This window comes from Centroberyx affinis, unplaced genomic scaffold (genome assembly GCF_046629955.1).
Source record: "Centroberyx affinis isolate AG114_WGS23_722 - 3 ecotype Tasmania unplaced genomic scaffold, CSIRO-AGI_Caff_v1 ptg003651l_1, whole genome shotgun sequence".
NCBI lineage: Eukaryota > Metazoa > Chordata > Actinopteri > Beryciformes > Berycidae > Centroberyx > Centroberyx affinis.
The window spans coordinates 45317-67750 of NW_027281556.1; the positions used below are offsets into that span (position 1 = coordinate 45317).

At 43.8% G+C, this 22434-nt stretch overlaps 1 protein-coding gene across 1 annotated transcript in view; it reads right to left on the minus strand.

Moving 5' to 3' along the window:
• LOC139661915 (astrotactin-1-like) overlaps positions 1-22434 on the minus strand; it is a gene marked incomplete at its 3' end in the record, with an annotated part of 174977 nt that overhangs the window by 15770 nt on the left and 136773 nt on the right. Inside the window, 2 exon segments of the mRNA XM_071540496.1 lie at positions 12822-12949; positions 21547-21741. Coding sequence (XP_071396597.1) covers positions 12822-12949; positions 21547-21741 — 323 coding nt within the window.

Sequence of the window (22434 nt, forward strand, 5' to 3'; positions counted from 1 at the left end):
GAGGGACTCTGGGCTGAACTATGAATCACTGCCACTCTGCTTGCTTCAAGTGCCCCATTTCCACTAGATCTAACCGCTGCCCACCTAGGTCCCCCCTCTTTCTAGGAATAAACCCCCGATCCTGACGCATGATGAGTTAAACAGACAACTTTACTCTTTACGGGTTGCTTTCTTTTGCACCATCGCATCCCTATCCCCGCACACATACATACACACAACCTGTCAACTCTTACTTTTCCCCTTGAGTTGGGGTGGGGTTGAGCGGGAGAGAGAGAGTAAACGAAGGAGCGCTAGATGCCCTTCACCAACCTCTACAGACAAACAACTCATATAGTCGCTGATAGAAAGAGTTAAGAGAGCTTATTCTTCTTCAAATATTATAAAATAGGCCTGAATAGGGATCTTCCAATTCAACCCTCTCTCTAGGCCTTTAAACAAGCCTCCTCTGAGGAGCTGAGGAGTTCACGCTAACCGCAGGCGTTTATGAGGATGGCAAGTCTCTGTCACCGGGACACCCACCCGGAGCCGCCCCTCTGGTAACACGCCGCGGCCCCCCCAACTGTATTAATTATCCCATCCAATGCCTGTCAGCTAATTAACTGACGTTTAACACAGGAAATGGCTCGAGCGATTCCACGCAATTAATCAGCGTCAAAGAATAAATTAAAGCCCTTCCTAAATGTGATTACCATTGAGGGCCTGCATCCAAAATTGAATTTTAATTGAGCCTCGACTATTTTATTTGAGTTACGGCTGAAAACAGAGAGCGGGTCGCAGGAATAGCTCATACATTTATACCGCAAGCCTGCAAATAACAAGGCCCCGAACAGCAGATAAGAGCTGAAATGCAGACCTATTAAAGTAATCAATGGTGAATGCAATTAGCTCTTGTAAATAAGTCACTTTCATGTAAAAATAAATATGCTGTTTACATTTGAAGTTCAGAAATCATCAAAATGAAAATTTCTGTTGCAGCATATTAATACACAAGCAATCACTTAGACTGATTGTATATTTACAGCAATATTTTGTAGCTTGAAAACAACATCATCGTTTATGGTGAAATTAGTGAAGTTTACATGCATGTCAGTGGAAACCAAATTACCCTAAGCAACTGTGTGAATATTTAATATGGCAGGGAGATGCTGCGAGAATATCAAACAATGTCATTTTAAGTGCAATTACCTCGATAAAAGAAAAAAATAGAAATATGTCACATTGTTGAGCAGTTAAGCATGTCAGTTGTAATGAGTTGCCGGTCTCCCAGTTTGTCATAAACACACTGGATATTCACTTAATTGGGGGTTCGTTTAATTCAAATTTGTCGAGGAGGAAAATTCCCATCCCCATTATAAAAACAGAGATGCGAGACATGCAAATATGTCTGCATGGATAGTACCACTGGGTATCATTCTTTCAATAAAACGCTCGTTCCTTCCACATTGTGTAATGTATTCCTCTCCTGTTGTGCAATACATGAAAGTTGTGCCTTCTGCGCACTGTATCTACCGACTCTAATTCAGGTTGCTTTCACCAGCCGTGCTGACTATCCAGTCAAGATGAACTTGGCTGAATCTTGAACAACACGGTCAACTGAATAATAACTTCGGGATCCAGTGAAGGTAAACCGATAGAGAGAGAGGGAGGGAGAGAGAGAGAGAGAGAGAGTGCTGAATCCAGGGAGACTGACGAAGCACTCAGCACAAAACTGGTCGGGTACAGCGAGCGAACTGACAGGACGTGTTACGGGGTTGCAACCCTCTTGGCAGGGAAGTGCGGCTAAAGTGCGGTAACAGCAATGGGTCAAAGCACAGTTCAGCCAAGGTGTGATCACTATGAAAGTGTATTTGTGATTGTGTGTGTGTGCGCCTATACGTATGCGAGGCTGATTGATCACACTGAAGAAAAGACAAAGGTATGGAAGCTACTCTGTCAGCGTTGTTTACTTTTTCCCCAGGGGAGGGGGAAGGAGGGAGAGGGAGAGAGAGAGAGAGAGAGAGAGAGAGGAGGGGTTGATGACAAAGCTGGTAAAAATGATGGGCTGTAGATGCCCTTCGCCAACCTCTAAAGACGAACAACTCAGACCCAGAGCTGTTGATAAAGAGAGTTGTTCCACAGTGGATCATAAAGGTCCTTCATCATATGTCTATCCCGCATCAGTCCTGAAATAGTACTGTAGGCACCACTGCAGTCTATGACTCCTCACATATTATAAAGTAGAACTGAAAAGGCATATTTTAACTCAAAACCCATGCCTCTCAAAGGACTTGTACACAACACAATCCGTCAAGTTTCTCGCAACGGCAGATGGTGGAAGGAGTGAAAGGGCAATGGAAAGAAATCACTTCCAACATCTTTATCCTCTGCAGTAAAAAGAAAGAGAAAAACTTTGAATCATTTTATAGTAGCAAGTGTCACTTTTTTCAAATGTTAGATACCCATAAAAAAAATCATTACCTTAGGTTGAAGCATTCGACCATCCTGTGCCACAATGTTTTAATTTTGAGCCATCGATCATTTTACATTAGGTGTCACTTCCAACATGTTTATCCTCTTCAGTGAAGAGAAAGAGAAAACATTTGACCGAAGAAGCAACAGGGTTTAATGGAAATGAGATCACTACCAACTGTCTCGACCATGGTCTGATTTGTTTACAATAATATACCAAGGTATCACAGTTCATTTGACAATGATATATTGATGTTTGAAAATGCTATGCAGCAGCAAGAAAGTATAAGTGTCCGCTACAGTTTTCCACAGTAATGCATCAATGCTTACTTAATATATACTTCAAGGATGACATTATGACAATTTCTATGTCAACTGACTAAAACGTACCAGCCAAATTACTATACTCCTATTCACGGATATTGATTTGAATGGGAATGATCATTCTGTCTGTTCAGTCTGAATACCACTGAAGCAAACTATGAACAGGTTTCTCCAAGATTATTCTAAGGACACACGATTGTTCCAGTTCACTGCATAATGTGTGCTCTTGGCCATATGCAGTTATTGAGAGGAACCGGGAGCTGGCTGAGCACGGCTGCATGCAAACGGCTGATTATTCTTGTCAAACAATTTGATATAATTACGCTAAGGCATCGGCAATTTTATTTGCGAAGATAATTGGAAAAAAGGCGAGTGACGTCTAAGCTGGTGCAAATGAGGAAGGGAGAGAGGGAGGGACAGCCAGAGAAAAAGAGAAAGAGAGGGGTTGAAGTCAAATTTGCCATAAAAGAAAGAGGAGAGAGAGAAAGAGAAGGAGACGGGTTGAAGTCAAATATGTTATAAATGAGAAGCAAACAAATAAAAGCAGTGTGAATGCTGATAGAAAGGATGAGCTGAGGATGTCTAGAATTCTGTTTATTTCTGAGCCACAAATCTTTCTAGCGATGTCATTGGCTTGCTAGAATGTAAACAACAATTTAAAAATGTCATTACAAAGTGCAAATAATATAATATCGATGGAGAGCTTGTGAAATTGTGATGGTCAAGCGTCTCATTTGTGATTACTACAGCAGAATAAAATGGAGCTAATATCGCGATTCATTTTTCTGCCCCACGATACGTATTGTCACAATTTTGTATCGCGATTTATTGAATTTCTATATATCGTCTCATCCCTACTTGGAAGCTAAGATAAAGGAGCCCTTCTTTTTTCTTTTATATACTCTAAAAGCCACATTCCTTTTCTATTTCATCCATTTCAAACGTTTTCACATTTAAGGCAAGGCAAGGCAAACTTTATTTATATAGCACATTTCATACACAAGGCAAATACAATGTGCTTCACATAAAACAGAAAAAAATACATAAAATGACATTAAAAACGAAAAGAAAGAAAGATGTTGAGCAGTCACTCTCGCACTAGTGACACCTCTGGTCAGCCAGTACAACTTCTCTGAGAGTGACTCCCTCAATTTTTCCTCTCAAAAAGGAAATCAATTTATATGAGATTTATAAGGATTCTTCGAAGGATTCTTGGAAGGAGCGTAGAGTCTTTCCAGTGGTCTTACCCCACCCTATAGGCAGGCCCCACAGCCCCAATAGGACTTGTAAATGTTCCTGTAGAACAATACACAGATCATCTAAACAATTACAATTATAAACTTCAAGAAATCCTTCAATTCTCAATACAGGTTTGAGGATCCCAACCCATCCCATTTAACTCAGTCTCAGTCTCTCAGTCTCACAAAAGAAACATCTAGAGACAAACCAAAGCCGTTTTTTTTTTTCACGATTCTGACACCAAATCAGCCACATGAGTCACGACTGTTGTCGTGCCAAAGAATTCACTCCGGAATTTGTCTGGAATGCTGAATAAATCATAACCCCCGCATGTTTTTTTTTTTGCAAAGTAAATACATGCTGAATAATTGCGAGCGTCTCTCCCGTCGCTCTTCAAATACTGACACCCCGCACTTATGATCTCATCTTCCTCATTGGCGTCCGATCCACAGACTAGAGGGCCGTTGTAGAAGTATTTGAACTTGAAAAGCATCGGGGGGGGAAAAAAAAACAATGGTCCCTCAAGGCGTGACCTTCCCTCCCTGCCACCAATTATATCAAGGCCTAATAAAATATAGATTATGTGCCATCTCAATGCTGACATATCTAAAGGCTCATAGCATGGGGAGAGTGTGGAGAGGCCCTGGGCAAAACCCGAGGGGAGGCCAGGTTGAAGATGACAGGGGGAATACAGTAACACAAAGACGACCTTGTTGTGGAAAAAGATTTTGCAGAGGAAAAACAAAAAAATGAAACGGCTTATTGTCGGAAGAGTATCTGATCAATCCGATTCCAATCAAGGCTCGAAATATTAAAATCTCCTGATTACAATGATATTCATTAAGCTAAACTGCAATCCGGACCAATAACCATGTATTATTAATGGAAAGGAGCTTGGTTTGGAACAATTGGCATTTAACTTTGTGTCTTAACCTTTTGGCATAAATGTCAAGTCAAAATTGTAATGGAAAAAGTTTGAAGTTCATTCAGCAGTGATTTCATACGTTTCAGCGCGAGCCCGCATGCGTTCAAACCCTGACGCCGAGTGTGAAAGATGATCAGAGATGAGATTTATAAACTTTGGGGGGGCGAGATTTCACATGGCACCGGGATGCGTGATAGAAAATACCATGGGAGCTTCAGTCTCTCTCTCTCTCACACGCACACACTCACGGAAATTCATCCCAAACATGGTGAATCACAATGAAAAAGGGTCTGCCCGTGGCAAAACCCTCCTGTGATATAATCAGCAGCTCTGCAAGAAGACAAATCTTGTCAATAGAAAAAAAGAGACTTATTTCCTCGGCTACTCAAGGAGCAGAATTTAGCCTTGGTTTTAATGGAATATGAGGTGCGGTTATCAACACAGAGTCTTGAGTGGGTTTCACAGGCGCTTGGGGGAATTTCAGGGGTGCAAGATCCTAATGATGGCGCTGAAAAGAGGATGGTGGTGCTGAATAGACGCAGGATTTCAAAACCTAAAGAGATGATTAGACTGACCTGGTTTAACAACTGGAATGCAGAAAGGAAGAAGCTGATACCTCCAGAGCTTGGAAAAAAAAAGAAAAAAAAAATCAAGGGCATGAGGATACCTCCTATCCTTTAAAAAAAAGTGTCACAATGTGTTTTAATTTGTGCTATCAATCATTTTATAGCAGCAAGTGTCACTTTGTTCAAATGTTAGATACCCATAAAAAAATGATTACCTTAGGTTCAAGCATTCAAAACCTTCAAAGTATAGAGGATCAAGTCTGTAAAAGTGTTATCGCTTTTTCAATCAAGGGACTTAAGTTGCCAACCATCCTGTGCCACAATGTTTTAATTTTGTGCTATCAATCATTTTATCATAATAGGTGTCACTTTTTTTTTTTTTTCATATGGTGGGTATCTTATCTTAGAAATGAACTCATTACATATAAAATTTGCTCCCAAAATCAGTAAACATCCAGAGTACTGTCAGCAGCATTCTCTCTCTCTCTCTCTCTCTCTCTCCTCTCCCCTTCCTATCCCAAGCGTCTAAACTCTTGGGTCAGCCAATTCTCCAAACCTATAAGCATAAAGCCGCGGCTCTGATGACAAACGACAGGGGACGGGCCGCGGAGCCACGGTGATTGGCAGGGCCGACTATTTTTCCCGTGGCGTCCCCCCCCCGTTACGTTACATCTGTCTGAACCCGACGCGCTCGCTCTTCCCCCCCGGTCCCGTGTTCGCTCAGCGTACGCAACACACACACACACCCGAGCGCACACGTTCAAAGACGCAGATGTGTGTGTGTGTGTGTGTGTGTGTGATGCTGCGTAGGTGACGAGTGTCGGCCCGTGAGCGGCGGTGTCATTATACGGCTGCCGGTTGGGGATGAGAGCGGGTCAACCCCCCCCCCCCCCCCCCCCGCCCTTTCAACCTCCACCGATGGATTCTCTCAACCTGGCTCTGCTCTTTCATCGCCTGGAGACCGCAGGAAAGAATTGCTGTCTTTCATCCACTTGTTTGCTCTTCCTTTCATTTTTTTCCTTGTTCTTTGCTTTCTGCCCTTCGTCCTCTCGATTTCTTTCCATCTTTCCTTCCCCTCCATTGTCTCTTTTTTCTCCTTTTTTCATTGTCTGTCCGCTCTCTTCTCCTCCCTTATCTCTCAAGCTCCATCTTAGGGGAAATCTGCTTAGCAGCGGTGAGCATACTTGCTTTCCAATTAAATCAAGATGTATTTGCCTTTCAAAAGCCTCCCTTTCCCCACTCTTTCTCCCATCGGAATAATTGATGGAGGTCTCTGGCCTCGTGATGAATGGCTTCCGAGCCCGGAGATGAATAGGAAGATGAATGATTTCACCCCTGCGAGGGCCGGAGAGGGCTGGTACAAGGAGTGCTGACATTGTGACAAATACACTGACCATAGCAGCCGAAACCTGGCCGAATCAGCAAGGGAGGGAGAGGTGGCGAGCGCTCGACAGACATTCTTCCCCGCCGCCGCCCCTGCCCCTGCCCCTACGCGTCTGTCTACCCCACGGACAATTACCTGAGCCTCGCAATTAACCGCGGGCGCAGCGATAATGCTGTCGGCCTGCCAAGAGGCGAGCGGAAGTGGAGGTGCGCCAGCCAGCCGGGGCCGGAGAGCGCCCGAGGTGGGCCGCTTGTGTTTGCGCGCTCGGTGGAAAACGCGAGGGCCAAGAGAACAGGTGCGGTAAGGTGTGAGAAGACGGCCCCAGGTGACTTCGACGGATGGGGGGGGGGGGGACCGCTTTACCCCGCCAACATCTCTCCGCTAAACTACGTTTTCCGTGCGCCGTCGCGGAACTCTCCCTGCTCACACAGCTGTGAGGTAGCAAATTGAATGAACACAATGACAGGCCATGTGTTTTAAAGGGGCAATGAGCGAGATTGGGACTGACCCATGGCACAGTCATGCACACACCACAATTTATCTACATGGGGGGTGAAAGGGTTGTTGATCAAGATTTCCTGGCCAGGTGCTGAGACTTCTGGCTTTCAGGACTCACTTTCTGGCCTCGTACTCTGCGTTGGAACAGAAATTACCTGCCCACTGGCATGTCGAGTACCAAGTCCCAATCCGCCACACCAGCTGCTCACAATTGCTACGAGTGAGTGACTGGCATCGCAAGACGATTCAGCTGAGGCTTAAAAATCTCAAGTATTGTTATTCCAGTGTTTGTGTGGTGATATATTCCCACTTAACGAGATATTTCTGTTGGATCGCTGCTCTAATTAGCTAACTTACTTGTTTAAGCTTACTCTTTACTTCGTTGATTTGATTTGTATTTTCTGTTGAAACAGTATGTTGGGTGGGACATAACGCAGGGAGGGATTATTCAAAAGTCTAAACCAATGGAATATCAGTCAGGGAGAGAAGGGGTGGAGGGGCGGGACTGTTCAAAAATCTGTGACTTTGTTTATGCCAACAAGCGCAGCATGAGGTCATCATTAAAGATACTCTTATCAATGAAGTAAAAGTAATGGGAGTTAATTTCATGGAAACATGAGAAACCTTTGAGTCCCAGAATTTAGATGAGATTAGATGAAACTTCAGTGGAGAAATTGGGCCATTGCAGCAGCAAGTAGTAATAGGCTCCACCAAAGGAAGAATAGGACATACTATAAGAAAGAATATGGCAAAGGGTTGTTCCATAAACAACCTCAAACTGACAATTTCAACACATATTAAGTAGAAATATATGAATGAAAAATGTGTACAAAAAAGTATTTTGCTTTGACAATATGTGCAAAATAGCAGAAGCAATATAGTAGTATAGTAGAAGTATCAGTAGCAGCAGAACTTATTGGGACATAATACTGAATTATGAAAATTAGACAAAAAAATACAAAGACAAAGTTAATATCAATGAGAAAAACACGGTCCAACTTTGCATGAACTCTGGTGTGCAACATCTGTTCTGCCTGAACAAGAGCTACGGGGTGCATTTATGAACACCGAGTGAATCCTTGTCAGCTCTCATGAGGTGTTTGTGTAATGCTTGTATCACTTGTGACACAGCAGTCTGTCGATTTATTGTGCAAAATTTTGAATGGAAAAGTCCTCCTGGCAATTGCCTTTTTTTACTCACAACATGCAGCAGGGTTAGGCACAAAAATGTGTTATGAGACTATTTTCAGACATTGTTGCTGTTTATGCACCTCCTGAAAGCTGGAGCACTGAATCAGAATGCATCATTTTACTGTGCAGCTGTTCTGAAGCTCTTGTTCAGGTGTTAGGCATGTGTTACGCACCAGAGACCATGTGAAGTGTTGCCGAATTTGTTTGCCCATGCACACTTTAGGTACATTCACGCAGATTCTTGAATTGTTTGAATTATTCATGGACAATACATTTTTTGCAACTTGCATAACCCGTGATAACTCAAAATACCATCTGTTTTATTTTAATGTTTACAAACATCACTAAAATAAACCTTTTACAGACTTCAACATGTAAAACTATTTACATGTTAAAGCATTTCTATCAAATGTTGAGCTAATCAATTTGTTAATGAAATGAATCAATCACATGGTAGAAAAAAAACTTGATGTGTTAATCCGTGCGAACGGATTTGTAAACTGTGTGCACAGATTTCAAAACCGTGCCCTCGGATTCACAATCTGTGCGGTTTTCGGGTGAAAAGCACAATAAATGCTAAATTACACATACAAGCTGTGAAACTCCAAAAACACAAAGCTAAATCAATTTAACTAATTTCACTATCGTTAAATCTGCCGTTAAATCTAGATAACATTGAACTTACTTGGTGGATGTGGTCACCGCGGCCCATGCAAGGCAGTTCCAGTAAACAAAGTCAGGGCAAAATCTGAACTATTTAAAAGCCATAGTAAGAAATATAAAAGCCATAATTTCCTGTTAGTGGGTCGGAGGATGAAAATGTTCAGCTACAAGTGAAACATCAAACATTTAGGGAAATGAGTCCTGGTTCTGCAGCAGAGTCAGTCGTCTCAGCCTTAGATTTAAGATTATGTGACGTTTTGGTGAAAGCCATTTCATTTCATTTCTTCTTTTTTGCAATGTATATCTGCTCGACTCTCTTTCCCCGTCCCTTCCTTGTGACCATCATACCGCACTTTCAATCACAGGCCCTTCTGGCATCGGGAAAAAAAACCAGTTTGATATGGAGTGAAAATTGCACCGCCGCGCCTCGGCGTACACTGTGTACTTCTATAGCACCCTGCTGGATGCTTTGAAATGATATCTCAATTTATGATATTACTCTTCAATAAAGCCCACGGCTGCTGCTGCTGCGAAAGCCCAACGCAGCGGTGCGAGGGTGGCGGGGGGGGCGGGGGGGGGTGTGTGGGGAGAAGCGCTGCCTGTGTTTGGCTCTTGTTCTGGGCCGTGTGCACCGTGAGCCCAGGGCGACGGCGGGATAAAAAGATTTTGAGCTGTGCGGGGAAGAGGAGGAGGGGGGAGAGAGGGAGTGGGAGAGGGAGTGGGGGGAGGTGGGGCGGGGAGTGACGCAGGGGGGGAGGGGGCATCGGGGGGACGCGACAGCAGAAGATCCATTTAGATTAGACGCTTTTTAATATCCTCCGAAGTTTCCAATAAACGGTGCTCAAAAAAAAAAAAAAAAAACCCGGGCGCCGCTCTGTCGCCGTTTGATTGTCCGTCACCTCGGACGTCACCTCGGGACGGTGCGCTTTTTGACTCGCCGGCCGCGGGTACCGGCCTCGTCTCTGCCGCCGCTATATCAACAACAAGCAATAAAAGCATCCTGCCGGGGTGCCAGCTTTATATATACACGACGGCGAGAGGTAATTCAGAGGCGGTGACACAGGTGCCTGGAAACAGCTTGGCCAGCAGCCTCGCTCCGCCTGTGCTCATCTCTGAAAATATGCTGAAACAGTAATTATTAATTTTACGCTCTCTATTATGGCGCTCTCTTGCCACGCTCCCGCGTCGAAGGTAAAGTGCGCTGCTCATCTCGGCAAAAGGGAGGGATATCCCCGTCCGTTACTGAAGTCTGGGTTCTACTCTTGAATGTGGCAGCATTGGGGAAACAATAGAGGGAATATGATTCTAAGCTCTTGTCAAAACGGAGTGGTCCTTAATGGAGTTCAAACAGCTTTTCTGTCAAACTAATTCAAGTATTTCCTATACAACTATTCGGTGAAACACGTCTCGCCTAAGTTCGCTCGGGGTAATTTCAAACATTTGGACCGCGAGACTGTAAACCGAAAGGGGTCAGGTCGAACTCGGCAGATAATGAATAACGCAGATGGAAGGGAGCAGAAGAAAAAAAAAAATCCTCGAGTCTACTGGATATGTAGCAAGCCAGGGATTTTTTTTTTTCCCTTCCCGTTTCCCTGTTAATGACAGCTGTTTCACATAGGACCTCTGCGCGCTGTCCAGACGTCTAGCTGGCATGCACAGCGCCGGTAATGAAGAGAACAGCGAGGCAGACGTCGAGATGCCCGGACTAATGAATCCTGACAGTGGCGGCGCAGCCCGAATCTACCCCCCCCCCACCCCCCCCCCCTCCACCACCAAACTCCCCTTCTCTTCTTTATGAAAAACGATTTTGTTAATATTCCACCTATTTTCCGTCAAGCTCGCTATTTACTGTGGAGGAACAACAGCCGGAAATGTTATCGGACGCGACTGCGCTCGGGTTTGTATGATACAGCCTCGTGCCTTGTGAAAGGGAGTCAAGGCTACGCGTCGACCGTGCTTCTCAGGCGTGGGGAAAGCATCCGTTGTATGAAAGCATGAATGCAGATGAGGGACGCGGGAATTGATTCGGCGAGGCTGTCGTTCATTTCGGGCTTGAAAAGGTGAAAATGGGCCTGATGTGTGACAATGTTTGCTGACAAGAGTAGGAGAAGCGCCGTGTTTCGCGAGGACATCTCAGTAATGTAGGTCAACAGCCCAGAGTTGGGTGTCAAAGGGCTGAATGCAATCCAAATCACCAGCATTCATCTACTTTTCTCTTCGGTTTTATTATTCTTGCATTCTGATTTGTCTGACAAGACGGTAAAGCATCAACTCTAATCTAAAACTAAAACTAAGGAAACAAAAGGATCTAGTAAAACAAGATAGATAGATAGATAGATAGATAGATAGAGTACATTCAGTACATATATGCACATACATACATACACACAAGGTATTTTTAATATGGGGACTTCATAAAAGCACTGTCTGAAACGACTCCAATTGCTCTCAGTTTCGATGTAGAAAATGGCAGAATAATAGCAACATGACTGTAACACCGGGAGTGCTCACACAGCTTGTTCTTCTGTCTGAACAATGCAATCTCAACAAGCAGCACTCCAGCAGGCCATGCTGCTTTCCAGCACATAAACATTTGTTGGCTCCGATCAACACATGACTCAAAAGTTCCTATATCTGTAGATGAAGTTCCATATGCACATACCTGTTCATCTGAAGGAGGGAAAAAAAAAACGACACTGAAACAGAACTGACACGTGATTTCCTATGATCTTGGACAGGTGCGTCTGGATTTGTGAAAATGAAAAAGTCTCTTCCAAAGCTAGAATAAAAGTGCTGAGACTCTCTGTAATGTCATCAACGGATCATCCACCACCATCAGCTTCACAGTAACAAATGTTTTTTTTTACCTCTATCTCCAGGATTGCATCAGAGATCAGAGGCTTGCTGCCTCGGTTTCTACTTTTGCGAGAGGATATATTGATTTGTCGAAGTAGGAATAACATCGATTCTATTTTTAGGATGTGTTTTCATTTGAAAACGTTGCCCTGTTACCCAGGAGTTTACCTCTCCTTTATTACTACATGTATATGGAATTCAAAGTTTATGATAATGCTATATAGTGATATCTTGAATTGTAATTTAACCTAATTTTACAGACTCACTGATGATAAAATGGATCAGAAAAGAAAAAAATAATAGATAAAAAAACAGTGGTCCATATAAATCTTCTCAGTTTTCTCACCCACATGTAACTAAACAGTGTTGAATGCCAATACCCAGACATTGTAAATGAATGCTAAAATGTCAAAAATGTATATGCACGGTTAGGAGATTTATTATTATTCATGAACTGGAGGATCAAAAGACACATTTTACTCCATTTTGGGTCTTTTAAGAATTTGAAAACAATGGAACTTTGTCAGTTTGTTTCTGCAAGTATATCTCCTTTCAAATTCCTAAAAACACAGTTGAAAAAAAAAAAAAATGTATATGCAGCAACCATGGCCTATCCTGTCAATTCTTTTGAAGTTGACTTTTTTTGTGTTTTTTCACTGGGCAGTGATGAAACACTACTGTGCAGATGTGAGCTCATTGCGTGGGCCCGTGAAATATGGATACCCACCTGTGAGGTACTCGGGGTCGGGCACGGGGTCCGACAGCTCCTCGTGGCACTGCACCTCCGTTGGCACCGACGCCACCACCATGCCGTCTGGGAGCTGCTGCTCGATGCCTCGGGCAAAGTTCTTCTGCCTGGTGCGGAGAGAGAGAGAGAAAGAGAGAGAGAGAGAGAGAGATGAGACGATAGGAGGCCCGATTTAGAGACACCAGCACTCAGTCATCCAACAGGACCTCACAGGGAGCAAGAAGAGAGGGGGAGGGATGAAAGGAAGGGGGGGAGGTAGAAGGGAGTGTGGGAGGTGAATAGGGAGGGATGGAGTGAGGATGGAGTGGTAAAATGTCCAAAATGTCCAGTATCATGTGATATTCATAAGTTTTCTCAGTTTCTTTTTTTTTTTTTTATTTGAAGTTGATAAAGCAGGGAGTGTCCAATGGTACAAAGTTATTACATAAGAAGTCCTATGCTCTGTGTATAATTCAAAATATGTGACACCTGATGTGAACCTGATGCAAAACTCCACGACTTTTGCGCGACTTGCCATGCTGAAGTCTGAGCATTGTCATGACCTCAAAATGTTCTGCCTTGCTTGTTTGTTAATGCTTTTCTAAAAGGGGTGAACAGTCTGGTTTCCGCCACAGTTGAACTGAAAACCACCATCTAATGCAATGAATGTATGGAACTGGTTACAAATACATTCTGCTGTATTCCTGTAAAGTGGCCCGATCCCTGACATTCCCCAGAGAATCCTCTCAAAATTCCATGATCTTCTAGAAATTTCAGTGGGAACCCTGGAACTACTAAATAGTGAAATATTTAGAGAAACTAAACCCCAAACCTAAATCTTTGGTGAAGCCTGACTAATGGTGAAATGTAGGGTACTAAACTGGCCATCTGCTATTGACTGGTCTTTTGTGCCAGGTGATGTCACCACCTGTTGTCCTCTATAGAAGGTGACATCACCTGGCATCAAAGATCAGCCAATAGCAGATGGCCAGTTCAGTACACTACTTTACACCATTAGGTATCAGGCTTCAGGTTTAGTTACTTTTTTTAAATAAATGTAAAGTAACATTATCTCCCTAAAAACATCATTAAACATCAGTAAATCATTATGGAACGACACCCTTCACTTAAAGCTATGGTACTGACAGATATGTGGAGTATCAGTGTAGAAGTAATGTGGAGGAGTCGGAAAGAAGAAGCGGAGCAGGGTGAGGACAAATGAAGGCAGGGAGCATATGCATGTGTCACTCCTAAGCGGCACATTCTGTAACAATACCTTCTGGCAGATCATTAGGGGAAAATCCATACAAAGTAGCAATTATGCAGGATCCTGCCGCGCATTGAAGGGACGCACCCAGTCTCATATTAAGCATGTCATTTCTCATTATGCCGATTGTTCTGCCGCGTCGTGACTCATGTTTCAGCCGGAGAGCCGACGTCCTCGTTTGTCTGACTCTTGGTTGAACTGGCCCGCATTCCGTCCACTCCATCATTCATTTGTCTCCATGCCTATCGGGCTCGCAACAAGGTTCCCGCTACAGAATGTGACTTCAGTAAATCGGCAGCTCAGTCATTCAGGTGGCCCGGGACCGAAGATGATGAGAATACATTTCTGTGTTTCTCCCGTGACTCCGGACTCGTAATTTAAAGCTGCGCTAGGCAACTTCACACATTGGCGTCCCCCTAAATGGCGGTGAGAAGTAACGGTTTAAATTTGAGGAATACCCGTAAATCCTCCGGGCGGAGCTCTTTTTGTTAAGAGACAGTTTTTTATTTCGCTCTTAAGTTTCAATTCGTCTCTCCCTGTGCGCAGAGAAGATTTCCCACTAGTAACCGCACCCGGCACCAGAAATTAATCGGGCAAATAGGACAAATTTACACCATCTCAATTAGGGAGATGGTGTTGAACCACTTTAAGCTAAGATGGGTGCATTCTCACATAAAAATCTTGCCTAGAGCAGCTTTAAGAAGTTCTGCAACACAAGCCTGGTGGACATGGAAAAAAAGCATGAATCCTTCTCTAGCATGGGTTCACTCGGCATGCACGGTTCACACTGCTGACAGTTTCCCCGTTAATATGCACCATCCATAACCATAAGGGCAAACACCATTGCATTCATGCACTACTCGGGGCCCCTGAGCTGCGAAAAACAGAGTGCATGCGCAAATATTTACAAATTAGCGGGGATTGTTCCCTTTGGGAAAGTCACGGCTTGAAAACAACCGACGCCACCGGCTGAAGTGGAAGCGGCGCCGGAGCGGTTGTGTCAAATAACAGCGTTCGAATGGCATTTCATTTGCATGGTCATTGCATGGCCAGGGGTGGGACGGCCCCCCTGTGCCGGGAAACTGCTCTTAGTAGTGATTAGAAGCGCGGAAATTAAGGCTCATGAAAAAACAGTAAAGCTAGCTGCCGGCGATGTAAAACAAAGTTTATCTGGCGAGGAGGGAGGGTGGGGGCGTGTGTGTGTGTGTGTGTGTGTGGGGGGGGGGGGGGGAGGGGGGGTGTTTGTGGGTGTTAATTGGGATAAGGCTGCTATGACAATACACTACAATACAGGAGAATAATGTTAGTTCTGTTGTGACTTGAAAAAACTGGAAATTCTGTTTTTTTTATTTAATGGAATATGTCGCTGCTTGGTCGGTTCACTATCAAACTCCTATTAGCACACAGTCTATCACCAGGCATTTGCCAATTACTAAGATCTGTGGCCCCGGATCTATGAAGCACAAGGCTGGTTAGGATATGTCTATATTGATGCTGGAGTCAAACATCTGTCGCTTTCTGTCTGAAAACAATTATGCGTGTTTTCAGCTGTCAGTTTAGCAGAGCACACAAACTGGCAACGTGACGAGTGAGTCTCGGTTGTCTTTGCGAACAACAGCATCTTTTTTTTTTTTTTTTTTTCTCAGACACTGTTAAAACTTGCTAAGTGGAATACGGGCCAATTTCCTACGACTGTATTCACGTCTGACAGTCTTCATTGTTAATTTTGCGCAATGATGACATGGAACTTTTAGCAACCATCTGGTGACTGTAAAGGACGCCATAACTCATTCTCCAAAAAGTGAAATCTCTCTTGAAGTTCAGGTACCTTTTTTTTTTTTTTTTTTTTTTTTTTTCTTCCTTCCAGCAGGAGCGGCGACGAGACAGCCACCTGCTTCTGATGAATTATCGAAATGTGAAATGTGACAAAAAAACCACAAGGACACTTTTGATTAACGGCAGCTACTCCTTTCTCGCTCTCTCTCTCTTTCTTTTACCCTCTACCCCCCTCCTCCCCGCCCCTCAGACCTGATGAATAAGTGAGCGAATAGACTCACAGCTTTCAATAACGGTAGCCACCGACACCTCCCACCCCCATCCCCCACCCCCGCCCCCCCACACCTCAATCAATCTTTCTCAAAACAAGATTTCATATTTTAATTAACTGAGTCGATGAAGGTGTTCCTCTCGAGGGGAGAAGAGGAATGTAAGGACTGGATGGGCTGCGGCGAGGGGGGGGGGGGGGGGGTATGAGGTGAAGAAGAAATAGAAGAAGAAGAAGAAGAAGTAGAAGTAGAAGAAGAAGAGACGCCCATGCCAAGTAGTTCGGTGTGGGGCGGCGGTCTTAATCATTGATCCCAAGCAGCCACCAGAATGAGAACAAAGGGCACTAAAATATTCATTAAAACCTGCTCTGAGCTTGTCGTGTGAGAGAGGGATAAAGAGAGAGAGAGGGAGAGAGAAAGCTGAAGGAGAAGGAGGAGGAGGAGGGTGTTGGGGAGTAATGAGAGGAGGTTAGCTTTTTAACATCTCATTACTGGAGCCCACTGACTCCCATAGAGGCAGAAAACAGAGAGAGAGAGAGAGAGAGAGAGAGAGACCCCGACGCCGAGATGTAATATGAAGCCAGATCCCGTCTCGCGCCTGGAGATGCCACCTGTGATAGGGGGGCTTCTTTCATCGGGGGGGGGGGGGGTGCGCGCCCGCTTTTGTTACCCAAATCCTCTCGTGCCCCGCCAACCCCCCCCCCCCCACCTCCCCCCCTTCTCCACAAAACAGCTTCGGCAAATGAAAACCGCCGTGACTCCGCGTTTACCTCCTATCTGAGAAATCAAATAAATAACTGTCCACCGTGTGTTTTTGAAATGATAATAATAATGATGATGGTAATGATGATAATGACGCGTGTGCCTCTGAAGCCGGCGGGGGGGCATCCGGCCACCGTTGGGGGGCGGGGGAGGGGGGAGACACACTTTCCCCATTTCTAAAAAAAACATGAGAAGCATTTCAGGGCCGGTGAGCTTGAAAAAGAGGGAACCATGCTGGGTGGAGAGAATCAAAACCAGCACTGCTCTGTGTGTGTGTGTGTGTGTGTGTGGGATGCAGCTCTCCGGAGACTTAGCTGAAAGGGCTTGGCTGTCCAGTAGACAGGGAGTCAGCACACCTACTGTGAGTGTGTGTGTGTGTGTGTGTGCGCATTTGTGAGTATGCCTGCTCATGCCTGAGTGCCTGAGCGTATGTGTGTGTGTGTGTGTTTGGAAGGGAAGGGAATCTTCATCTGTAGCCAACTCTCTGGCTGCCATCCTCTGTGTGTGTTTGTGTGTGTTTGTGTGTGTGTGTGTGTGTGTGTGTGTGTGTGTATTACGCCAGTGGGCACCTGCTCACACCGCTCGCTGCTTCCGTTTTATTCCCCCTCTTTCTGTTGTTGCTCCAGACAGACTAAATAGAAAAACCTTGCAAGGGCCGCAGAGCAGATCAGCCTTTTCTCTCTCTCTCTCTCTCTCTCTCTCTCTCTCTCTCTCTCTCTCTCTCTCTCTCTCTCCACGCAGACCTTTTTTCCCAAATAAATAAAAGATTAGCAGTCGAAAGTTTGAAATGGAGGGAATGCTCATATTTTTTTTTTTTTTACGATTTTCTGAGGGAGAGGAAGAAGGTAGGGAGGGGGGAGGGGGGTTGTGTGTGAGGTAGAACGATGAAGAGGATAAAGGGAGAGAAGCAAAGAATACGTGTGTCTGACAGAGAGAGAGAAAGAGAGAGAGTAATAGATAATGGTGCTTGAGGAAACGATAGCAACATTCCTTAGGGTGCAAAGATGTTGCTTCAGCTACTGCAATTTAGAAAAGTTCCTGTCACGGTTGATGGCCTCCTTTTGTTTTTTTCTTTTTTTCCTCTCTCTCTCTTTTTTTTTTTTTTTTTTTAAAAACTTCCACTGATGATTAAACAATATTAAAATGTAACTTCTCCTTCCTTTCATTGGCCGTGAAAGATGGAGACAGATGCTTTGTGCCACTCCGGAGCAGTGGGGTGGGGTGGGGGGGCTTTTGAAGAAGTGCCAGTGAACCTCCCAAGAAGGTCTCTCTCTTTCTCTTTCTCTCTCTCTCCCTCTCCCTCTCTCTCCTTTAACAGGAAACTGCTTTGATGACATTTCTGATGGTGCCTCGCCTTATAAACCTTGCATGAGTCACACAAGGGCAGATGCATCTAAAAAGGATACAGGGGAATAGCGAGCCACAGTGCACTTTCAGTTGCGTGATATTTTGTTTAAAAAAAAGCACAATGTTGACACGATTGGATGGGGTTAGGTGAAAGCTAAACTAGGCAACTTCGCTCTTTGGCGGCCTCGAGAGGCAGCGAGAAAGTACTGTTTGAATTTTGCTTAAGTTTGAAGTACTTCATTACCCAGAAATACGGAGGATTAGGGCCACATGTGAAAAATGTATTTGAGCTCTGAGATTAAAGTCAGAATTGTAAGATTAAAGCCAGAATCTCCGAATTCAGAATTCAGAACTAATCTTATAATTCTGACTTCTCAGAATTCTGACTTTTTTTCTTAGAATTCTCATTTTGATCTTGAAATTCTGACTTTAAACCCAGATTTCTGACTTTAATCTCAGTATTCTGACTTTAATCTCAGAATTCTAATTTTAATCTCAGAATCTCAGACTTCTGATTTTAATTTCAGAATTCTGACTTTATTCTCAGAACTCACTCAACTTAATCTCTGAACTCAAATCAGTTTTTCACATGTGGCCCTAATCCTCTTGCGTACAGAAATAACGTAATGTGATGTCAGTGAACAGTTCAGAGGTTCTGTGGATGGAGCGCTCACACGCTGCTGTCAAAGGAGACTTGTTTTTGTATTGTTTGTTTTTGAGTTTTGTATTTCTCTCTCCAGTTTTGATTCATGACCTCCTCTGGGCAGAGAAGATTTCTTGCCAATGACCATACCTAAAACCATACTTATATTTGGGCAAACCTACAGCGTCTCCATTGGTGAATATGGGATGCTCTTAGCTGTTGCACCTTAACTTTGTGATCTAAGCTCCAAGACGTGTGTATTTTTATATAGACATCTCGCTTAGCGCAGCTTTAAAGCTGTTTCCATTAGCAATAACACTGTTCCAGTTATAGTAATGAATAGGTATTCTAACGTTGTTGCACTTGTCAAGCAGTTCCGTTGTAATTGCATACCTACCACTACCTAACATTTGCTACATAATTGCATTACCTTGGAAAATCGAATCCCTTACAGCCCTATGCATGTCATTAAAATAACACACTGCAATAGTGAACCTTATTCTTTCAGCCACAGTATCTTCATTCAGTTGTATGAACTACCATTTGATTCTGATCAGCAGCATAATCATTCCAGCCGTGTGACATTAAGTTTGACATTTAGTTTCCTTGAGTGCAGCTTCAGCAGCATTGCCAAGTATTTCCAGAAGCTGGCTTTCAGGTGTAGCAAAAAGGTTTTTAATTTTTTTTTCCTGGTTTTTAAATTAATTCTTCCATCCAGACAGAGCGCTCCACCCACTTCAAGCCCCTAATGAAGCTGAGGTGTTCAACAGCACAGCTGCCTTCCCCTCCCTTTTGTTCATTTTACATTCAAATTTCATCTGGTCCAATTAGGTTCAATTTCAGCACACTGGCTCCTGGTCACTTTTAATTCATTTGCTGCCATCTCATATAATTAGGCCTTGCATTAACCATGCCTCCCAAAAGAGCCTCCTTTTTCCCCTCCACCACCTAGTCTACACAGGCACCATTTGGTGCTCTTCAAAGTCTGCCTCAAACCCCGCTCTCCTTTCACAGCCGCTTTCAAATGAGATCAGAGCATTTGAGATTTAGCTTCTTGATGATATTAACTTTCCTGCTTCGCCCCGTCTCTCCCTCTCCACTACTCCAGTGACATCTCCCTAAGTGGATGAGTTGCCTCCGGGCTGCGGAATCCATGCACGGCCCAAATTAAATTCAAGGGCCGCAGATGATTTTCCTGACCTTCTGACTTCCTGGGTTCAGCGGAAATCATTGCAGCAAGAGGACGGTGATAATTAACGGCCTTCAAAGCACTTTACCAGCCACACAAAAATCCATACAAATCATAAAAGGGACGATGCATCCCTTTAGATCTGTGAGGCTTAATATCCATAAGCATCTCCAAAGAGGCAGTGGATCTATTTATTTCCTCCCCAGAGTGTTTGCCTGAGCTTGGGGGTTCCAGACTTTCATGCGGTTGTACATTTGTACAAGATTTTTCCACCAAGAAACTAAGACAAAAGTTATGCCGCACACCTAAATCAATCTTTTGATTGAACATTGATTGATGTTGCACACAGTCAAAATAAGTAACAGATTATAAGTAACAGATCATTTATAAGGCCTTTTCATGAACATCCTTATTAGTGACTGCACAATCTAAACAAGTATATGCCTATTTTAGGCTACCACCTGCACCGATCTGGTTGCAGTTTAGTGTGAATTAATAGTGTTATTATTAATTTATTATATGCTAGTATGATTATACTGGTCAGTAGATTAAAGTGGGTTTGTGGATCCTGAAGTGTGTCCTGACCTGTAGTTTCAACGTTAACCCTAATCCCAATTTTCTAAACGCATAACATCTGCCATTACGCAGACTATATTATCCAGAGTACCTTAAAGGATAAGGCTGGTGTTTTTTAATGCATTTCTTACCGTCAACAAATCCTACAAAAATAACAAAATCACCAATGAATTTTGCTAACAAGTCTCGTCCATGTAGCCGATGCCCAATAAAGCCATGTCTCAGTAGTCATAGAACTCCTTTGTATTAAAAAAATGATTAAAAACACATCACAGAGCCATGCTGTTGCTCTGGGCAGCATATTTCATCATCGCGATGCACCGGGCCGGGCGACTTTTTCCTCACGCAACTTAATAAGCCGACCGTAAACACATCTGTGATCTCAGGAAAGTAGTTCTGTAGCACCGGAAATAGTCCCTGGCGCAATGAAGAATTTGTTCCCATTTGAATTTGATTTGGTAATAACTACAACAGCCTGACTTTTCGTTAGCGATTTTTAAAATGGAAACTATGTCTTTGTGAGCTGTATTTAAAAGTTTTTAGCTTCAATTGGAGCCAATGACTTCCGGGTTGAAGGCTAAAAAGGGAATGTGGGAAGTCGGAAAGTAATGGGAGTAGAGCAAACGCATTGTTGATTTTGTTATTTTCATAGGATTTGTTGACGGTAAGAAATGCATTTAAAAACACCAGCCTTATCCTTTAACTCTAATCCCAACTTTTTCAACATATAACATCTGCCTATTTTATCCAGAGCACCTTAAAGTAGAATGACTACAACAGTTGTAGCATGGGTCAAACCCCTAACCCTGCTAGTGTTAGTGCCTCGCTCTTCCCTACTGAGATACCCAGGACTGTGCACTGTCCCACATCCTCCACTTCAGATCACATTTCCATACCTGAACGTGGCCTTGAGGATCTGTCCAGAGGTGCTCTCTTTGGTGTGGTTGTTGTATCCGTAGAAGAGGTCTCCAAACACGGTCTGGTTGGCAGGGATGTCGGTGGTCTCCCCGCAGTCCACCCCCTCGGTGCAGGCCTCAGACAGCGGCTGGCACGAGCGCCCGTCTGGCCCCCGCTTGTAGTCCTCGATACAGCTAGAGGGAGACACGGGTTTGAGAATCGTAAGCCATTCGTTCATTCATGCGTTTGTTGGTTTCTTTCTTTCTTTCTCCCCTCCTTCCAAACATGCCAGGCCTTGGGTGTAATCCTTCACAGAGCTGAAATACGACTGCTGAGAACAACACAGCTACAATATACTGGGAGATATGGATTGAGAATGGTGACACGGGATTACTTTATTGCATATTCTTCTTTCATTGTCTTCGTTTACTTGCTTGTTTGTGTCTTTCTTTCCCTCCTTCTCGCTCGCCTTCTTACTGTAGCTCCTTCTTACCTTTTTCATGTCAGGGAAAATGAACGCCGCACAATTAGTATGTGGAGCAGCTAGGATGCCAAACTGGAGCGTTTTCAGGTCATCATTAGTTAAGTTTCCATTCATTATACAACTGTTGCGGATGAGACTGCGAATTAAAATTATTAAGCGATCATTTAAATGCGACAGAGAGCTCATCTCTCTAGGCGAGTTTAAAATGATTACGGAGGATCATGTGGCAGATAGAAGGATCAATACGACGCCGTCTGATTTGCACGACCAAGATCTATGTGGGCTTGGCCTCCTGATCCTGCTGGTCTGTTTGCCTACTGCCTTTTTTGTGTGTTCAGAGGATAATGTGAATTTTGACTTGGCCCCTTCATGAATTTTCTCTTTTTTTGTCTGGAACTACTGT